The sequence below is a fragment of the Castor canadensis genome, chromosome 11, assembly GCF_047511655.1.
Source record: "Castor canadensis chromosome 11, mCasCan1.hap1v2, whole genome shotgun sequence".
Classification (NCBI taxonomy): Eukaryota; Metazoa; Chordata; class Mammalia; order Rodentia; family Castoridae; genus Castor; species Castor canadensis.
In genome coordinates, this window is record NC_133396.1 from 83,133,094 (window position 1) to 83,149,952 (window position 16,859).

Below are 16,859 nucleotides of genomic sequence, written 5' to 3' on the forward strand. Positions count from 1 at the left end.
TATGCTCATACCCATTCTACCCTGCCTCACAGTGTTTTCTGTCTTTCTTTCTCCTTCATTTTTCTCTATAACAATTATCATCATCTAACATACTATTTATTTTGCTTTGTTCATTTTCTGTACTCTCCCCATAGGGCAGAGATTTTTATCTGTTTTGTTAATTAAACTTTAGAATAGTGCCTAGGACATAGTAATTATTTGTTTAATTAATTTAAGCAGTGAACATCCTTACAGATATTTATAGAAATCTAGGATTCATGTGTTGATTTAACTAGTAAAATTTTTGCATACAGGAGTCCATGAGATCAGAACTATTTTATAATAATTCTAATACTATTGGCCTTTTCCATACTCATTCTCCCATGAGCACACAGTGGCATTTTCCAAAGGCCCTATATCATATATGTTATCACAACAGATTGAATATTAAAAAAAATATATATATATATATACTTTCTATTTAGTGAGACATAAAGAGATTTGAAAATGCCATTGTTCCTAAGTTTTTGTTTTCTCATTTTTATCTTAAGAAATGTAATTTTAAAAATTTCTCAGCTTTAATTTCTAATGTGAAAAATATTGATCTCTTTGAGATCCTCAATAATTTTGAAGAATTGTTTTAAAGAGGTCCCAAGACCAAAAAAGCTTAAAAACTACTGGCTTAGCCCATAGCAAGAGTTTTGAACTTAATCTAATATCTGTGGGAGCCATTGAATGGTTTGCAAAGCAAGATGGTAAGGTTCTAATTTGACCTTTGAAAAGGTCACTCTGGCTTCTGTCTGAAAATGGATTGGAGTGGGCCACAGTGGGATAGGGAGGGGAATAAAAAGAAGTACGTTGCATTAGTCCGGGTTCGAAATGCTGGGGTTTTGTATTGATATGGTGTGAGTTTCCTAGGACTACTGTGACAACATGCCACAAACTGGGTGGCTTAAAACAACAGAAATGTATTGTTTAAACCTATAGTGGAGAATCCTTCCTTATCTCTTCTGACTTCTCGTGTTAGTTGCAATTCTTGGTTTGTAAATTCATTATTCCAAACTATTTCCAAATAAAGCCACATTCCAAGGTACTGGGAATTAGGACTTCAGTGTGTTTTGGAAGGATACAACTTAACCTATAAGAAGTGGATAAAAATTAGTAGATATTAGACATGTATTTTGGACTAGCCTGTAGGTGTTGGTTATGGATCAGATGTAGAGGATGAGGAAGAGAATTTAAAGAGAGCTCACATTTCTGGCTTGAGCACTGGGTAAATACTAGAGCCAAATGACATGGCATTTATTAGCATGAAGATTTAGGGGTGGTATCATTTTTCTTGTGGGTTAAATTCCCAAAAGTGGAATTGCAAGGCCCCCATTTCTTAAATGTCCTCATGCATCTATTGTTCCAAATGCACCTTAATATTAATAGTATTGTCTCAGTATTCTAAAAGATCCTTCTGATTTAAAAAATCAGAATATGTTGTTGCCCAATTAATTATCTTAGGTTTTGAACTTAATCTAATATCTTAGATTAAGATATCTAATACTTAGGCAAATGGAAAAAAAGAACAAAGAATATGTGCCATGGGAAAAAAATTATTGTAGCCAGAGTGGAACAGATAGTAAGATTGGCATAGTCCTATTATATACCATAAGTGTATCAAATTAAGCTCCTAGATGGAAATTCTGGCTATATAAGTTTAATATATGATGAAATTGGCTACAGTTTCCCTTATCTTAGATAAAAATGTCCCGAGTAACCTGCTGAAGGCAAGGATTTAAATTATATTAAGTAAAATTGTTTGTAATTACTAATCCAGACTGGAAGCAATTGCAAAGGAGTGGTATCTACCTTTGGAATCTATACCTGATAAATACTGTTAGAAGATAAAATGAAGCAGCAGGGCTCCTAACCCAAGCTAGACCCCATACCTACTGATAGGGATTTCTTCTCTTTACATCTAAGTTATATCTCTTGGAGAGAAGGTAGCTCCAGGGTGGCCAGGTGAGGGTGAGCAGTCACGTGAATTACTCAAGGACTCCAGTCTGGCTCCAACCTCATAGCAAGTTCTGAGTGGTTTCTGTATGAAATCTTCCTGAATAACTATGCTAACTGTGCTGCTGTGGTAGCCTTGGTGAATCTGAATGATAAGATGAACCTAAAGAGACCTCCTTGTGGACATAGGACATACACTATCCATTCTTCAGTTTCAATTGCTTATTTATACTGTGTGCATTTTACTCCAGTCCTCTCTCTCCAGCAATGTTCCCATGAAGTTCAAGTTAACTGCAATTCCCAAAGCAGACTTATTCCTGAGAGAACATTTGTACAGATGTGAAACTGTTCCATTGCCTTAGAGGACATCAGTAATCAATAGATGCCACCTTTGATTGTTTTCCTTTCAGTTTTTTGCCTGTCCTATTTACAGTGGTTATTTATCAATTTGCATATCATCTATTGAAACTCTTACTGTGTGGACCATATGGGAAACAAACTTCTTCTCTGCACTAAAGGTATAATGACATAAAGTATGGCTGAAAATACCCAACTTTCCATAGTCATAGGTGTGTGCTCATGCATTCAAGTGAAGTTTTCGTACTTGAATTGCTGTTTACCCAATGAGAAAATTTTTCAGAGAATCAAGTCTTTGTATTTTGCTGTATTCTGCCATCTTTTTTGGATATATATCTTTTTAAAATTTTATATTCAGAAAGAGCCATTAAGAAAACTAATAAATTGGCTAGTCAGAAAAATTATCTTAAATTATTAATAAGCTACTTCCATTCTCTGGAGTATTAGACAGGTGTCCAAAAACAGAAAGAGAGCCAGTGAAAATAACATCTAACTTATCCAAAGATTTGTTACCCAGCCTCCTCACATCTCAAAAGTGATTTTCACACTCTGCACTGTGGGAAGGCCTTTGGCCCTTCTGCTTGACATCGCAGCTAACTGGTAGAGAAGCAGGAATTCCAAGTGAGCAGGGGCTCAGGTCAGTATCTTTCTCAGCCAGGGCAGTACCACTTTTATACTCACTTCATTTATTTGTCTCTCCAGAGTCTATTCCATGACATAAAATAAATAAGTAAAACTGAATTATAAATAAGTAAAATTAGCCATATTAGGATATAGGCTAAAACTAACATGAAAAGATCCAGGATAAAACTAACTACAGATCTTGTTGTGAGACCATTACCAAACTGTCATGCAGAAACTGTTTCTTATTTTGAGACACAACTTGAGGAACTTGCTTGTCTAATGTCCAGTCCTCAGCCGATGAGAAATAGAAAATGTAAAGGGTTCACACTCACTGACAACAATAAAGGATAATTGGTAATTAATAATCTTGTGGCTGGTGAAAACTACTTTGGAAAAAAAATGAAATCACACTCAACCCAGAACAAAACCAGCTTGGGGCTGTTTAGTGAAGGTCAAGTAGCATTATAGTAAATGATGTTTTTGCTCAGTTGTACTCAGACATTTACTTGGTGCCATTCATTGAGGGGCACCGTCAGTTTATGATGCTAAGTCTCCAAGAAAGGACTAAATCATCTTCTTTTTTCTCCATGTATAGTGATAAGTGAATAACATGCTTTGGGAAGAATTATATTTAAGAAAGTTCATAAAGGTGGTATTTTTAATGTTTGGAGCTTAGAGGGTAATGTTCCAATTATTTGAAAAACCTACTAACATAAACTGCCTCATTCTCTTAAAGATACAACTCAAAATGGAAATTCAAAAGAACCCTTTTTTTTTCCAGTGAAGAAAGGAGTATGCCCAAAATTAAAACTGAAAGCTTATGTATCTGAAAAACTTCTTAGAAAAATACCATAAAATGTATTTCCAAACTTCTAAATTAATTATCTTCTGTTTTAATCACAGATCCCAGAGAGGCTACATTCCAGGCTTAGAAATAATATTAAAAATTACCTTAAACTATATTAGTAACTCAAAAATTTTATCACTACAATTCCTTACAACCAATTTGCCTGAGTGCCTCCCTTATTTTATATTCACTTGAAGCACTGTTTTTAAGTAAAATTTATATTTTAAGTATCAAATTACTGGATAGAAAAAATTTTCTCATTAGCCATGCCATGGAAAGCTCCAAACCCTCTATGTAGCACTGTTTCTCTTTATACTGCACAAATACTCTTACCTTCAGAACTGGCATTAGTAGAGATGGTGAATTGGAGGATCAGAATCATTAAGATGAAGAGAAAGAAACCCAGTAACACTCAAGAGACTTTTCTGCTCACAGAAGTCAGTTTGGAAGCATTTTATTTCCACTTATATATGGTCATGGAGATAAGGCTTTTGGTTCAGTTTACTAAAATACATTTACCAGTAGAAAATCAGAACTGGCTACAGGTTTTTGTGCATAGGAGATAGCAATACAATCAGTGGTTTAGTAAAAGGTTTAAAATTAGTGTTATTTCCTATGAATTAATTCTGAACCAAATACTGATATTTTCATCAATACTTTCTATGGTAAAATAAAGTTTTTCTTTGACAAGGCATGCAATTTAGAGAGAAAAGATAACTGAGTCCAGTTTGTTTGTTTGTTTTGAGATGAGGTCTCCTATGTTGTCTAGGCTGGTCCTAAACTCATGGGCTCAAGTGAGCCTCTTGTCTCAGCCCTCAAAGTAGCTAGGATTATAGGCATGCAACTACCATGCCCAGCTCCCTGCCTATTATTAAGTATGTTTATTTGCTTATAGCTTCCCCCACTATTAGAATATAAGATTTATAACATAAGAGGGCTTCTCTGTCTCCTTCACCTCTGTGTTCCTAGTGTCTAGAACAGTGACTGGACATTATAGGAACTCAGCAAATATTTTTAATTAACTAGTTAGAAATTAGACTGGAGGTATGTACTAAGTATTCATTGGTAAAAGCAATTTGAAGAAATTAATTATACTTTCTACCAACTCCCAAGTGAAGATAAGGAATTAGAAATTGAGAGGGACTGAACTTTGAATATATTAGAACACAGTGATTAAACATGGAAGTTTTGCCCAAATAGCAAGAGAACTACACTTTTAAAAGATGGATAATAAATACAACCTTTCATGATGGATCCATAAATAGAGTCCTGAAATTGTAGTAGACTAAGCCCTTTCTGGAATTGCTTTCTTTTGCTCGATGCTTGTACTTAAGCTATAACTTGTATAAACCCATCAGATGCATATATACATACATGCATACATATGTACATACATAAACTTTTACTGACTAATAATGGAAACTAGCAAAAGTAAATTTGTGTCTTAAACCATTAGGATCAGTTCTGGTCTTTCAAGGTTGCCTTTAGCTATCTCTAAGCAAGACATGCTGCTCTGTATTGCCATCACTCAGATCCTGTTCACTGTGGCTGCCTCAGCTCTCTTTCCCTACCTATCCTTAATCTCAAGGCCAGGGTAAGGTAAATGGGAGCAATGTAGAGGCTGTTTCTAAAAAGACAAAAATGTAGGCAGCTGGTTCAAGGCCTGCCCAGGCAAAAAGTTAGTGACACTCCATCACAACAAAGCTGAGCATGGATTACTCCTCTGTTATCTCAGGTATACAGGAGTCATAAGTGGGAGGATCATGATCCAGGCTGGAATGAGCAAAAACATAAGACCTATCTGAAAAATAACTAAAACAGAAAGGGCTGGGGGTGTGGCTCAAGTGGTAGAGTACCTGCCTATGAAGTGTGAGGCCCTTAGTTCAAACCCCAGTACCACAAAAAAAAAAGTAAGCAAAAATCATCTCTAATGTTTCCTGACTTCTTGGTATTGTTTCCCATCTTTTACTTTCCATAGTTTATTATCCTTATGATGTTTGACAGACCTCCCAAACTTAGCCATTGAGGCACCTCTACAAGTGTACCCTATCTGCGCCCTCTAAATTACTTCTTTTCTGTCTCCTCTCACACACACATATACATCTCACCTCTAAATCCATCCAGAATCTCCATTCCCTAGTAGGAAAACTGCATTGCATCAAGCTTATTCCCTTGCCCCACCAGCTGCCAGGCTTCTCTAGGTGCTAAAAGTTCGTAGAGATGACTTATTTCTTACTATGTATCTGAATCAGAAAATAAATTCCCTGTGGCAGTTTTTTGCTTATCATCCTAGGAGATTAAATAGGGAGACCCTTAGCCAAAGATTCTGGAGCCAACCCCACCCCCACACTCAGCTTTTAGGAAGGGGAAAAGACAGACATGGGGTACTAAAAAATAGTTTGGCTCAAGTCAGAATATCACCTTCTCCCATGGACTCATAAACAGCATTTATTCTTCATTACCAGGGGCATAATAGTGGCCATACATATTAGGAGCTGCATATCAAGTTAATTACTAAATTCTAGTTTTCCCCTGCGCTTTACCTGATTATTTGTTGTGTACTGTGATCAGCTGCTCTCAATTTAAGAGGTACCATTGCTAAAAACTACTCTTCTGTGCTATTATAACTAATATATTTTGTTAGAACATCTTGGTTTTAAAAGAAAAAAAAATGTTGGCATTTCCTGAGTCACCTATGGGAACTCTTAGCCTTCTTAACTTCTGGAACTTGCACACTTAAAGTCATACATCTTAGGATATTTGATCTGGGTAGGCTAGTACCATTAACCTAGAATTTGTCTTTGAAAAGACTAAAAAGCTGTTAATTCTTACTGTAAATCACAGATTCCTTAGATTTGAGGACCAAACTTACCTAAGTTTGAGCATTGTAATACTGCCCAAGATAATTAATGTAGTATCAATTTTTTGCCACTAATTGGGTAACCAAACTGCCTCATTTTAAGGGTTTCTCTTTGGATTATTGTCTCTATAGATCTCTTTATCCTCTCCTACTGTAGCTGCTGAAATGCACTAGTTGCCATTCTCCAAGACAGATAGCTTGGTCAGAGCTACTGTGAGTGACAAAAAAAAAAAATGATCTTTTTTTTCCTGTGTCTGATAAACCTATGAAATTTCTTGAGAGCTTGTTTGGAGGTTCTAGCAGGGGACCGCAGCTACTCGTACACCCTTGATGGAAGAACAGTCCTCCTCTACAGTCGTCCTCTTCAACCGAGCATGCAGCTTCAGGAGGGACGCACATGGAGCAGTGGGGGAGGAAGAGGACACCTGCCTACCAGCCAGATCAGCCGAATCAATCCTGGCAATCAATGGGGTGACAGATGTCGCAACCAGATACCCTCACATCCCCTACAAAACTTTATATCAGAAATATTTGCTATAGCTCATATGTTTTCATACTTTTGTAATTAAATAGACTTCTAAAATGTATTATTTATTTCTTTTATAGGATAATGAAGGCCAGACAGCTCTTCATTATGGTAAGATGGTTTCAAAATTATAAAATAATCATACTTGAACATTGTCTCTTTATCTCAGTTTTGCCTGTCTGGTTGTAGGCAGTATTTACCAAAGTACCCAGCACCTAGCAGAAATACAATTACATTTATTGGAGATTAGTTAAAATTCTTACAGACACACTTCTAGTAAATTAAGCATTTCTCTATTGTCATCAGAGATGGAGAGTCCTTCCACCCTCTGTTGAGGGTTCATCATTTCATTCTTGGTACTGTCAGTGACACATATGATGCTAATCATTGTCACTATAGACTCTAGTATCTCTCCTATAAGAAATACTTTATCTGTGAGTTTGTTTTCTGCAGTTTCAGTTACCCATGTTTAATTGCAGCCCAAAGATATTAAATGTGCTGAGAATTCCATAAATAAATGATTAATAGATGTTAAATAACATGCTTTTCTGAATGAAATTTCACACCATTCTGCTCCACCTGCCTGGGACATGAATCATCGTAGTACTTCTGTTCAGTTGACACTTTGGTAGTATTCTAACACTATGTCACAATGTCTGTGTCATTCACCTCACTGCATCTCATCACGTAGGCATTATATCATCTCACATCATCACAAGAAGAGTGGCAAATATAGCACCATAAAATAATTTGAGAGAGACCACATTCATATAACTTTTATTACAGTACGTGGTTATAATCATTCTACTTTCTTATCAGTTATGTTATGCCCAGTTTATAAATTAAACTGTACATAGGTATTTATGCATAGGGAGAAAATATATAGTATATATGGGGTTTGGTTCTATCTGAGGTTTCAGGAATCCACTGAAGGTCTTGGAATATATTCCCTCAGATAAAGGGGAGCTACTAGAGCTGAAAAATAAATCTGATTTTTAACTCTTTTCCCCCTACTAACTGATTAGCCTAGTTAAGTAATCTTTATTTAAATAATCAGTAAAACAGTACAAGTAATCCATAAGGTAGAACTAATGCTATAACTCTTAATTATTGAATAAATTCTGTGAAATAAAAGATATTAAATTATTTCATAAATTGTTGAGTACTAGTAAATATAACCCAGAGATTCTGTTTGGGTGTAAATATGGTTGAATAAAAGGAAGCCATCAATATTTAAGCCAGATTAAGAATGAACCACCACCAGACATTTTGGGAAGGAATGCATTAGGTCATTTTGCCAGTTTTGGCATTCTTACACTGCCAGTTAGTAACAAGTGGCTCATAGACCCTGGAACACCTTGTCCACTGCTTAGCATTTGTTTGGGTATCAGGAACCTCACTGAGTTACTTAGGAGCCTAAACTGTTGGACTAGTCATATGCTATCCATATAATCAGCCTGCCAGTGAAGATTGAAATGTCTGCCCCAACTCATTTATGAGTTTACCGAGTATAACCTGGCCAATAAAAGCAGCAGGGATGTAGAAAATATGTGAGTCAATTTCACTTTTGAACATAGATAACAAAAAACCTAAGGATAATATTTGCAGATGAAATCCTTCAATATAAATGTTAGCTGCAATGGCTGACAGCTGTAATCCCAGGTACTCAGGAGGTAGAGATTGGGAGGATCATGATTTGAGGCCAGTCAGGGCAAAAAAAGCTAGTGAGACCTCATCACAACAAACAAGCCAGGTATGATGGTACATAATTATAGTCCTAGCCACACAGGAAGCATAGGTAGAATGATCATGGTCTGAGACCAGTCTAGACAAAATGTGAGACCTTATCTGAAAAATAACCTAAAACAAAAAGAGACTGGAGGCATGGCTCAAGTGATAGAGCACCTGCCTAGCAAAACACAAGACCCTGAGTTTAAGTCCCAGAATCACAAGCAAGCAAGAAAGAAGTCTGTCAGTGTATTTTAAAAAGCAAGATAACTCGTAACAAAGTTGAGTTCATCTCAGAATGTAAAAAATGCTATAACATTTAAAAACTTATTAATTAATATAATTTTTTGCAAGTTAGGTGAAAAACTGTATGGTGAAACCAAAGGAAGAGAAGGACTTTGAGGAAATTCATCACTCATCCTTAGAATCAGTACAGAAAAATTAAGACAAACTTCTAGATTAAATTCTAGTTCTACTGCTGAACTTCAGACAGATTATGTAATTCATTGTGTTCCAGTTTACTCACGATGATATAGGGAAAAAGAGTCTCAGAGGTTTATTATGAGAGTATAGTAAGTTAATCCATGTGAAGTACTTAGAACAATGTCTGACACCTGATATATATATATATATATGTTAGCTGATTTTACTTTTATGATATAAATTCTAACAATCTAGACATGTAGCATTAAGTTCATAGTAGGTATTATATATGTAAAATACCACCACCAAAAAAGAGGATCAGTGAAAGAGAGCTATATAGGAGTAATGTGTCCTTATATCATTGGAATTAAGCTAGTTTAAATTTGAAGTTGATTCTGATAAAATCAGGGTGGTAAACACTACTAAAGAGAAAAAACTTTTTACTTCTTTTTTTTTTTGGCGTGGTGGGGGGTGGCAGGCAGCACTGGGGTTTGAAACTCAGGGCCTCATGCCTACTAGACAGGCACTATTACCACTTGAGCCACTCTACCAGCAGGAAAATACTTTTTTTAAAAACCTGAAAAAAATCATTAACAAAATTAAAATACTACATTAACAATGTAGAGCACTGTTTACTTAATGCAAAAACAAAGCAGTAAAGGAAGACTAGAAGAACTTATGTCAAAAACAAAAGAGTTGAGGTGTAGCTCAAGTTCAAGACTCTAGGTTCAATCACCAGTACAAAGGAAGGAAGGAAAGGAAAAGCAAATGGCAGATGTAAATTCAGCTATAGGAATAATAGGTAGAGATTTTCATGATCCAACTATATGTTGTTTCTAGGAGTACCCTTTAGATTCAAAGATACAAATAGAGTTCTATAAACAAAGATCACAAGAAAAGTAAGAAAAGTGCTGTGACTATGCTGATACCACACAAAATAGATGAACAAATATTGCCATAGGTACAGAAGAATATTTTATAATGCCAAATGAATCAAAACATCAAGAAAATAACAATTATAAGCATATGCATCTAGTAATAGCATCTTAATATATGAAACAAATGAAGAGAAAAATAGATAATTCAAAAATACTAGTGGGAGGTGTCAGTGTATCCCACTTTCAATAATGAATGGGACAACTAAACAGAAGAAAACAAGAAGATAGAACAACACTATAAACCACCCAGACCTAACATATCTTTAAAACATTTCCCCCAACAACAGAATATATAATTCTTATCAAGTACACCTAGAATGTCTGTCTGGATAGACTATATACTAGGCCATAAAGCAAACCACAATAAATTTAAAATGAAAGAAGTAATGCAGAGTATGTTTTTCAACCACAGTGAATGAAATTTGATATCAGGAGCAGGAAGAAAATTTGGAAACTCACAAGTATATAAAAATTAAGCAAACATGCTCTTAAACAATGGACCAAAGAAAAAATCAAAAAGAAATTATGAAATAGTTGAAGCTGAATCAAAATGAAGATGTACAAAAGCTTACGGGATTTAGCTTAAGCAGTACTTATTTGGAAATAGATAGCTGGTATCCTATTTAAGAAAGAAGAAAAAGCTTAAATCGATAAGTCAACCTTCCATGCTAAGACATTAGAAAAAGAATAGCAAACTAAACCTAAGTAAAGCAGAAAGAAGGAAATAATAAAGACTACAGTAGAAACAAATGAAATTCGGAATAGAAAAACAATACAGAAGAGCAGCAAAACCAAAAATAGGTTTTTTAACAACTGCTCAACTCATAAAATTGTAAAGAATACTACATTCTTGTAGTTAAGTGTCTAGATTTTGAGTAGTTGGTTGTGCAACAGTAGATAAACCAGAACAACATACCACACACATAAGTCAACTGGAGAAGGGTTGAAGACATAAATAGGGTAAAGCAAAAGTTTAAACTTTTAAAATATCAGCTAGGAAACGGTTTCTTAACAAAACACAAAGTACACACTATAAATTGTGGTAACTTGAAATGTAATATAAGTAAAATAAAATACAAGCTAAAGACTGAGAGAATATATTTAAAATGCAAATAACCTACATAGGATCAGTACTCAGAATATATAAAGAACATCTACTCAGTCGATGACAAAGACAACCCAAATAGAGAAATAGACCTAAAAACATAAGTTGTCAGTTCATAAATGAAAAGACCCAGATATTCCAAAAACAACAGGGAAAGATGTCCAACTTCACTAATAGCTGTCAAGAATTGTGACTGGTTTGAGATTCTCCCCTACTTGCATTCTAACAAGTTAGCCCCACACTGCTTCATGGTTGTTGACAAAAGACACAAAAATTTTGGATCAGAGACAAGACTTTATTATCCATAGCATAGCAATCAGCATAAGTCTGATGCTTTCGTCATTTACACTGCCTCCAGATTCCCACAGGAGTAATGCAGAGAAACCCAGGTAAACTATACACACAGTGTGCCATAACTTTGGAATCCTAAGCTAGGCAATGCTAAGATTTTATAATGAGCTACAAGCAAATCTGCCTGACTTTTACCCGGAAGATTGTTATTTTTATTATTCTGGGCAGCCTTCTGCTGTGGAAGCAAAGACTATCCCTTACTGTCCAAGGTTGTTCTGTTTAGAAGCATCTTTGAAAAGGTACTCTGGAATAAACACTGTCAGTACCTTTGTTCTAAGACATGTAGAAACGTAAGATTCTTGGAGAACTGTCTCCTAACAATTACCAAGAAAATTCATACTAAAATATTTACACGATGGGCACTTTCACTGTGGTCCACTGGCAACATGTAAACATCTACAAGTGTTCGTATTGAGATGTGAAGCAACAAGACCGTTCACCCACTGCTGATGGGGGTATCAACTTTATAACCACTATGAGATCAGTTTGGCAAAACCTAGTAAAGTTAAAGGCACACATACCTTACAACTCAGCTATTCCACTTCTAGACATACACCCTAGAAAAACTCCCAAGCATATAAGTAATGAAATATGGTTAAGAACATTTATTGCAGCATTCTTTGTAACAGGCAAGATTTTGTTTTATTGGCCCTATATTCCTCTGTATGCTGTGCTTCAAGTGTTTGTAAATTCAAATTACATGCAAATATACATATATACATACCTTGGAAAGAACCAGTAAAATGTATATGTGCAGCGTTAGGCATGTAGTTCAGTGGCAGTGTTTCCCTAGCATGCATGAGATCCAGGATTCTATTCCCAGGACATACACACACACACACACACACACACATACACACACAGTAACAAAAATGTGTATATACAGTACAGTGTAGACTAATCCATAGACTCTTTGGTCTATAAACAGCTATCTATAAAGTATTGTTTTCCCCCATTTTATAAATGAGGAAAAAAAAACTCAAAGGAGTTAATAAACTTGCCTGGGGGAACCAGAAGTTCAAACCCATGTCTCTAAATTTACTAAAAATGAGTGCCTTCTAAACTTCCTTCCACAGAACTCACTCTTCAGACTTGTTTATGTAGTATTTCTGTCATACGGTTCCTCTAACCTTTTCAAAAGCTGACTGTTCTAAACCCTAACTTTTAAGTCAAAAAAAAAAACATTTCTCCCACCCCCACCCCCACAGCTGTGATGACAGTCTGTGATAACTAGGTATAAATCAAACAGTCACAGAGGCAGAAAAGAGAAAGAAGAAACTTTTCACAATGATTGTGAGGTCTTTAGCACAAAATCAGAGCTACTCCTTTTTCCTGATGGCTTGCTTTAAGACGTCAACTTTTTTTTTATAGTACTAGGAGTTGAACTCAGGACCTTGTGCTTGCTAGGCAGGTGCTCTATTACTTGAGCCATGCCCCCAGCCCTTCTTGCCTTAGCTGTTCTTCAAATAGGGTCTCCCATTTATGCCTAGCCTGGGACCAGTCTTCCTACTTATGTTTCCCACCTATCTTGGATGACAGGCCCATGTTCGCCACTCCCAGCTTTTATGGTTGAGATGGGTCTACAAATATCCCCACCTCCACCCCTCCCTCTTCTTCTGCCCCTGGCCTCTAACTTTGATCCTCTTGATCTCCAACTCCCAAGTATATAGAAGTACAGATGTGAGCCACCGTGCCAGTCTTCTTTCTTTCTTTTTCTTTTTTTTTTTTTTTGCAGTATAGGACCGTCACCTTGAGCCACACCAGCCCTATTTTTATGAAGGGTTTTTCAAGATAACATCTCATGAACTATTTGCCTGGGCTGGCTTTGAACCATGATCCTCCTGATCTCTGCTTCCTGAGTAGCTAGGATTACAGGCAGAGCCACCAGCACTCAGCCCAGTCTTCAACTTTCTTTTATTCCAAATATTAAGGTCTAGCGTTCTTTCCTCTGCTCTCAAGACAAGCTTGACTTTGTGCCACATGCTGTACTGAATCAGTTCTTATTTCCATCCCTTCATTCCTTCATTTCTTAGTGCCTTCTCTGTGGCACAGGCTGTGTTTTCCCTTTATTTCTCCCTTCCAGAAACTGTACCAACAACTAAACCAGACTAAATGTGCCCTTGAGAATCTAGATGAGTTATTCTGTCATTGCTAGATAACCATCAGGGGTGAATGCCCTTATAGATATGGGAATATGTCCATTTAAATTTGATATATGTAAAATGCATTTATGGGTAGCAACAGGATAGGGATTTATCAAAAGACCTGACTGGCTTCAAAATAAATTATATTTTCTTATATACTGACACGGAAAAATCTCTAAGATATACTGTTGAGTGAAAGATTAAGATACAGAACAGTAAATATAGTGAGCTACAGTGAGTAGATATACAAAAAGCTAATAATGAGGCTGGCCTCATACTGCCAGTCCTCCTGCCTCAGCCTTTCCAAGTGCTGCAATTATAGGTGTGTGCCACCACAGCTGGCCTGTATTTACCTCCTTAATTTTATTTCGTTCATTCAGCAAATACTTACTGAGTATCTATTTGCTGTATAAAATATACCAGCCATCCTTTTACAATAAGAGATGTCCCTGGATTTCTCTTCCTTCCATCAATAGAGAAGGACCCAGTAAGCACAGTGGTAAGTGTGTGAGCTAACACCAGATCTGGGAGAACAACGCCTGTATTGCCTGGATATAAGGCCTTTCGCCAGAATTAATGAGGAGTTGGAAAGGAAAGTTTGCACATGAGCTAGTGCCTGTAAAGGGCTACTCCCTCAGTTATTGGCTTTGTTTTATTTTGTTTTTTAAAGGAGCCAGGCTGGGTGCTGCACACTTGTAGTCCCAGCTACTTGGGAACCTGAGGCAGAAGAATCACGACTTCAAGGCCAGCCTAGCAACAAAGCAAGACTGCATCTCAAAAATAAATAGATGATAGATGATACATACATACATTTTTAAATGTGAAAAGGGGATTTGATTTGGCCCACTAGTACAAGGAAGAAAGACAAAGAAAATGATCTCCCTGAGACCAATGTCTAAATGGAAAAAATGCCCCATTGCATATAAGTTTGGGGTTCAAATTTATACTCTTTGATTGTTTGGGAAATCCTCAGGTCAAGAAATTAACATAAAGAGTACTAGTCTGGTTTATCTACCCCATCCCAACCCAGGACCTGACAGAAGTGAATACTAAACTTACTAAACGTTTCTTAAAGGACATGTCTTCAACCCAGTAGTACAAAATTATCCTACAGAATGAAACCTTTAAGTGAATAAGCCCATCATCCAAAAGTACAAAATACACTTAGGTGAATATCAGCAGGCCTGGCAAACCGCAGAATTAGATTGAGGAACTTCAGTAAAACTACTAGATAAAAATTATCAGAATAATATAGTATAAAATCAAGGAATCAAAACACAAGAACAAGAAACTCAAAAATAATAGGCAGATATGAAAAAGATCCAATTAGAGAACTTCAATACATTTTTTTAAAATATAGAAAATTTAAAATGGATAGGTTAAAGTTCACAACTGGCACTTTTTTTTTTTTTAAGGTGAACTGAAAGCTATTTCTAAAGAAATCACCAAAAAAAGGAAAAAAAAAAAAAGCACAGAAAAACAAAGAGATAGAAAATGTATTAGAGACATTAAGTGTGGAACCAGAGGCTATTAAAAGGGCTCAGTGGTAGAGCACTTGTCTAGCACATATAAAGCCTTGGATTTAATCCCATTGCTATTTTTTTTTAAATGAGAAAGTTTCAGTATTTTTAATGGGTGTTACAGAAGGAGAGATGAGAGATGAATCAATATATGAGAATATATTCACTGATAATTTTCAGAATTGATAAAACATTAGAATTTTCAAGTTCAGGAATTACCAGAATTAATGAGGTTAATCTAAAGTTTTCATCCAGTGCAATGCCATGTAGCAATGAGAATTAATTATACCCACATGCAACAACTTGGAGAAATCTCACAAGCATACTGTGACATTCAGGGTGCTGGACACATACAGTATGCTTCCTATCTATATAAAGGTCCAAAACAGGAAAACCTCATCTCCAGCATTAGTAGACAGGAGAGTGACTATTCTGGAGGAAGTGAGCAGGTAGAACTGGAAGGGTCACCTGGGCAGTGTTGTTTCTGAGATTGTACTACTGATCTGGTTTTTGATCCATGTATGGATGGGTTCATCCTAAGAAATTTTGTATGTGTGACTTTGGTACTCTTGGACTCTAATAAAAAGTTTATACAAGAAAAAGCCTTAAATAGAGATGAGGTAGTAGTGTTACTTTCTATTTTTCCATCTTTGCACCAAATGCCTGAACTTAGGTATTGTTTTCCCCCACTTGCAGATGAAAAGCTGAAAGCCAGAAGGTGGTGTGATCTTAACTGGGTAATTATGTTGTAGGTAGCAGAGCCAAGACACTGGTGCTGGTCTTCTGATTCTATATCCACTCCTCATTTCATAATTTCATAAATAGTTACAATCCTGGATTCTTTTAAAACTCACATTATTTTGTGGAAGATAATCTTTTAAAGAAATAAAGGAATATCCTTTATCCTTGGTGACCTTGATCAGTAAGTCAAAGCTAATTTTCAAGACACTATTTGTGAGTAAAAATGTATCAGTATCTTTGTCGTTTTATGTGCTTTTATATTCTTATTTCTGTTCACTAAAAGGTGAGACATTAATAAAAATTATCCTTCATTAAAGAACCTCGTCCAAAATTGGTCTATTAAAACAACCTGTATTTCTGTCTCTCACATTATATTAACCATTGTGGAAAAAACAAAATGCCATATATGTTATAATCATGAAAATTAAATGTTAAAATAGTTTCATTAGTCAGAGGTTTTGGTATTATAAGCATATAAAACTAAAATATTATGACAACTCAGGAATGTTTCATAAAAATTAATATTTTAAGTTTAATTAGTAATCACTTTTAGAGTGATTCACTTTTAATTTCTTATTTTTTTACACTGGACTTTAGCCACTTTTTAGGGTATCCAAAACAGTTTTACATATAATAATAATCATAATAATAACCATTTATTAAGCAAATATTATATACCAGGATGTCATAACATGGTTAATATTACTCAACCCTT

At 35.7% G+C, this 16,859-nt stretch overlaps 1 protein-coding gene across 9 annotated transcripts in view; it reads left to right on the plus strand.

Annotated features, from left to right (window-relative positions):
• Nucleotides 1-16,859, plus strand: part of Acbd6 (acyl-CoA binding domain containing 6) — a 178,469-nt gene that overhangs the window by 153,596 nt on the left and 8,014 nt on the right. For 5 of the 9 annotated variants that reach the window (XR_012438800.1, XR_012438804.1, XM_074047312.1 and 2 more), the window contains one exon: nucleotides 7,275-7,305. Coding sequence is in view for 5 of the 9 variants with exons in the window: in XM_074047312.1 (XP_073903413.1) it covers nucleotides 7,275-7,305 (31 nt within the window). In the remaining 4 variants the exon portion in view is untranslated. Of the gene's footprint in view, nucleotides 1-7,272; nucleotides 7,306-16,859 lie in introns of those variants that run through there. The other 4 variants (XR_012438805.1, XM_074047315.1, XM_074047317.1 and 1 more) reach the window with 2 other exon arrangements.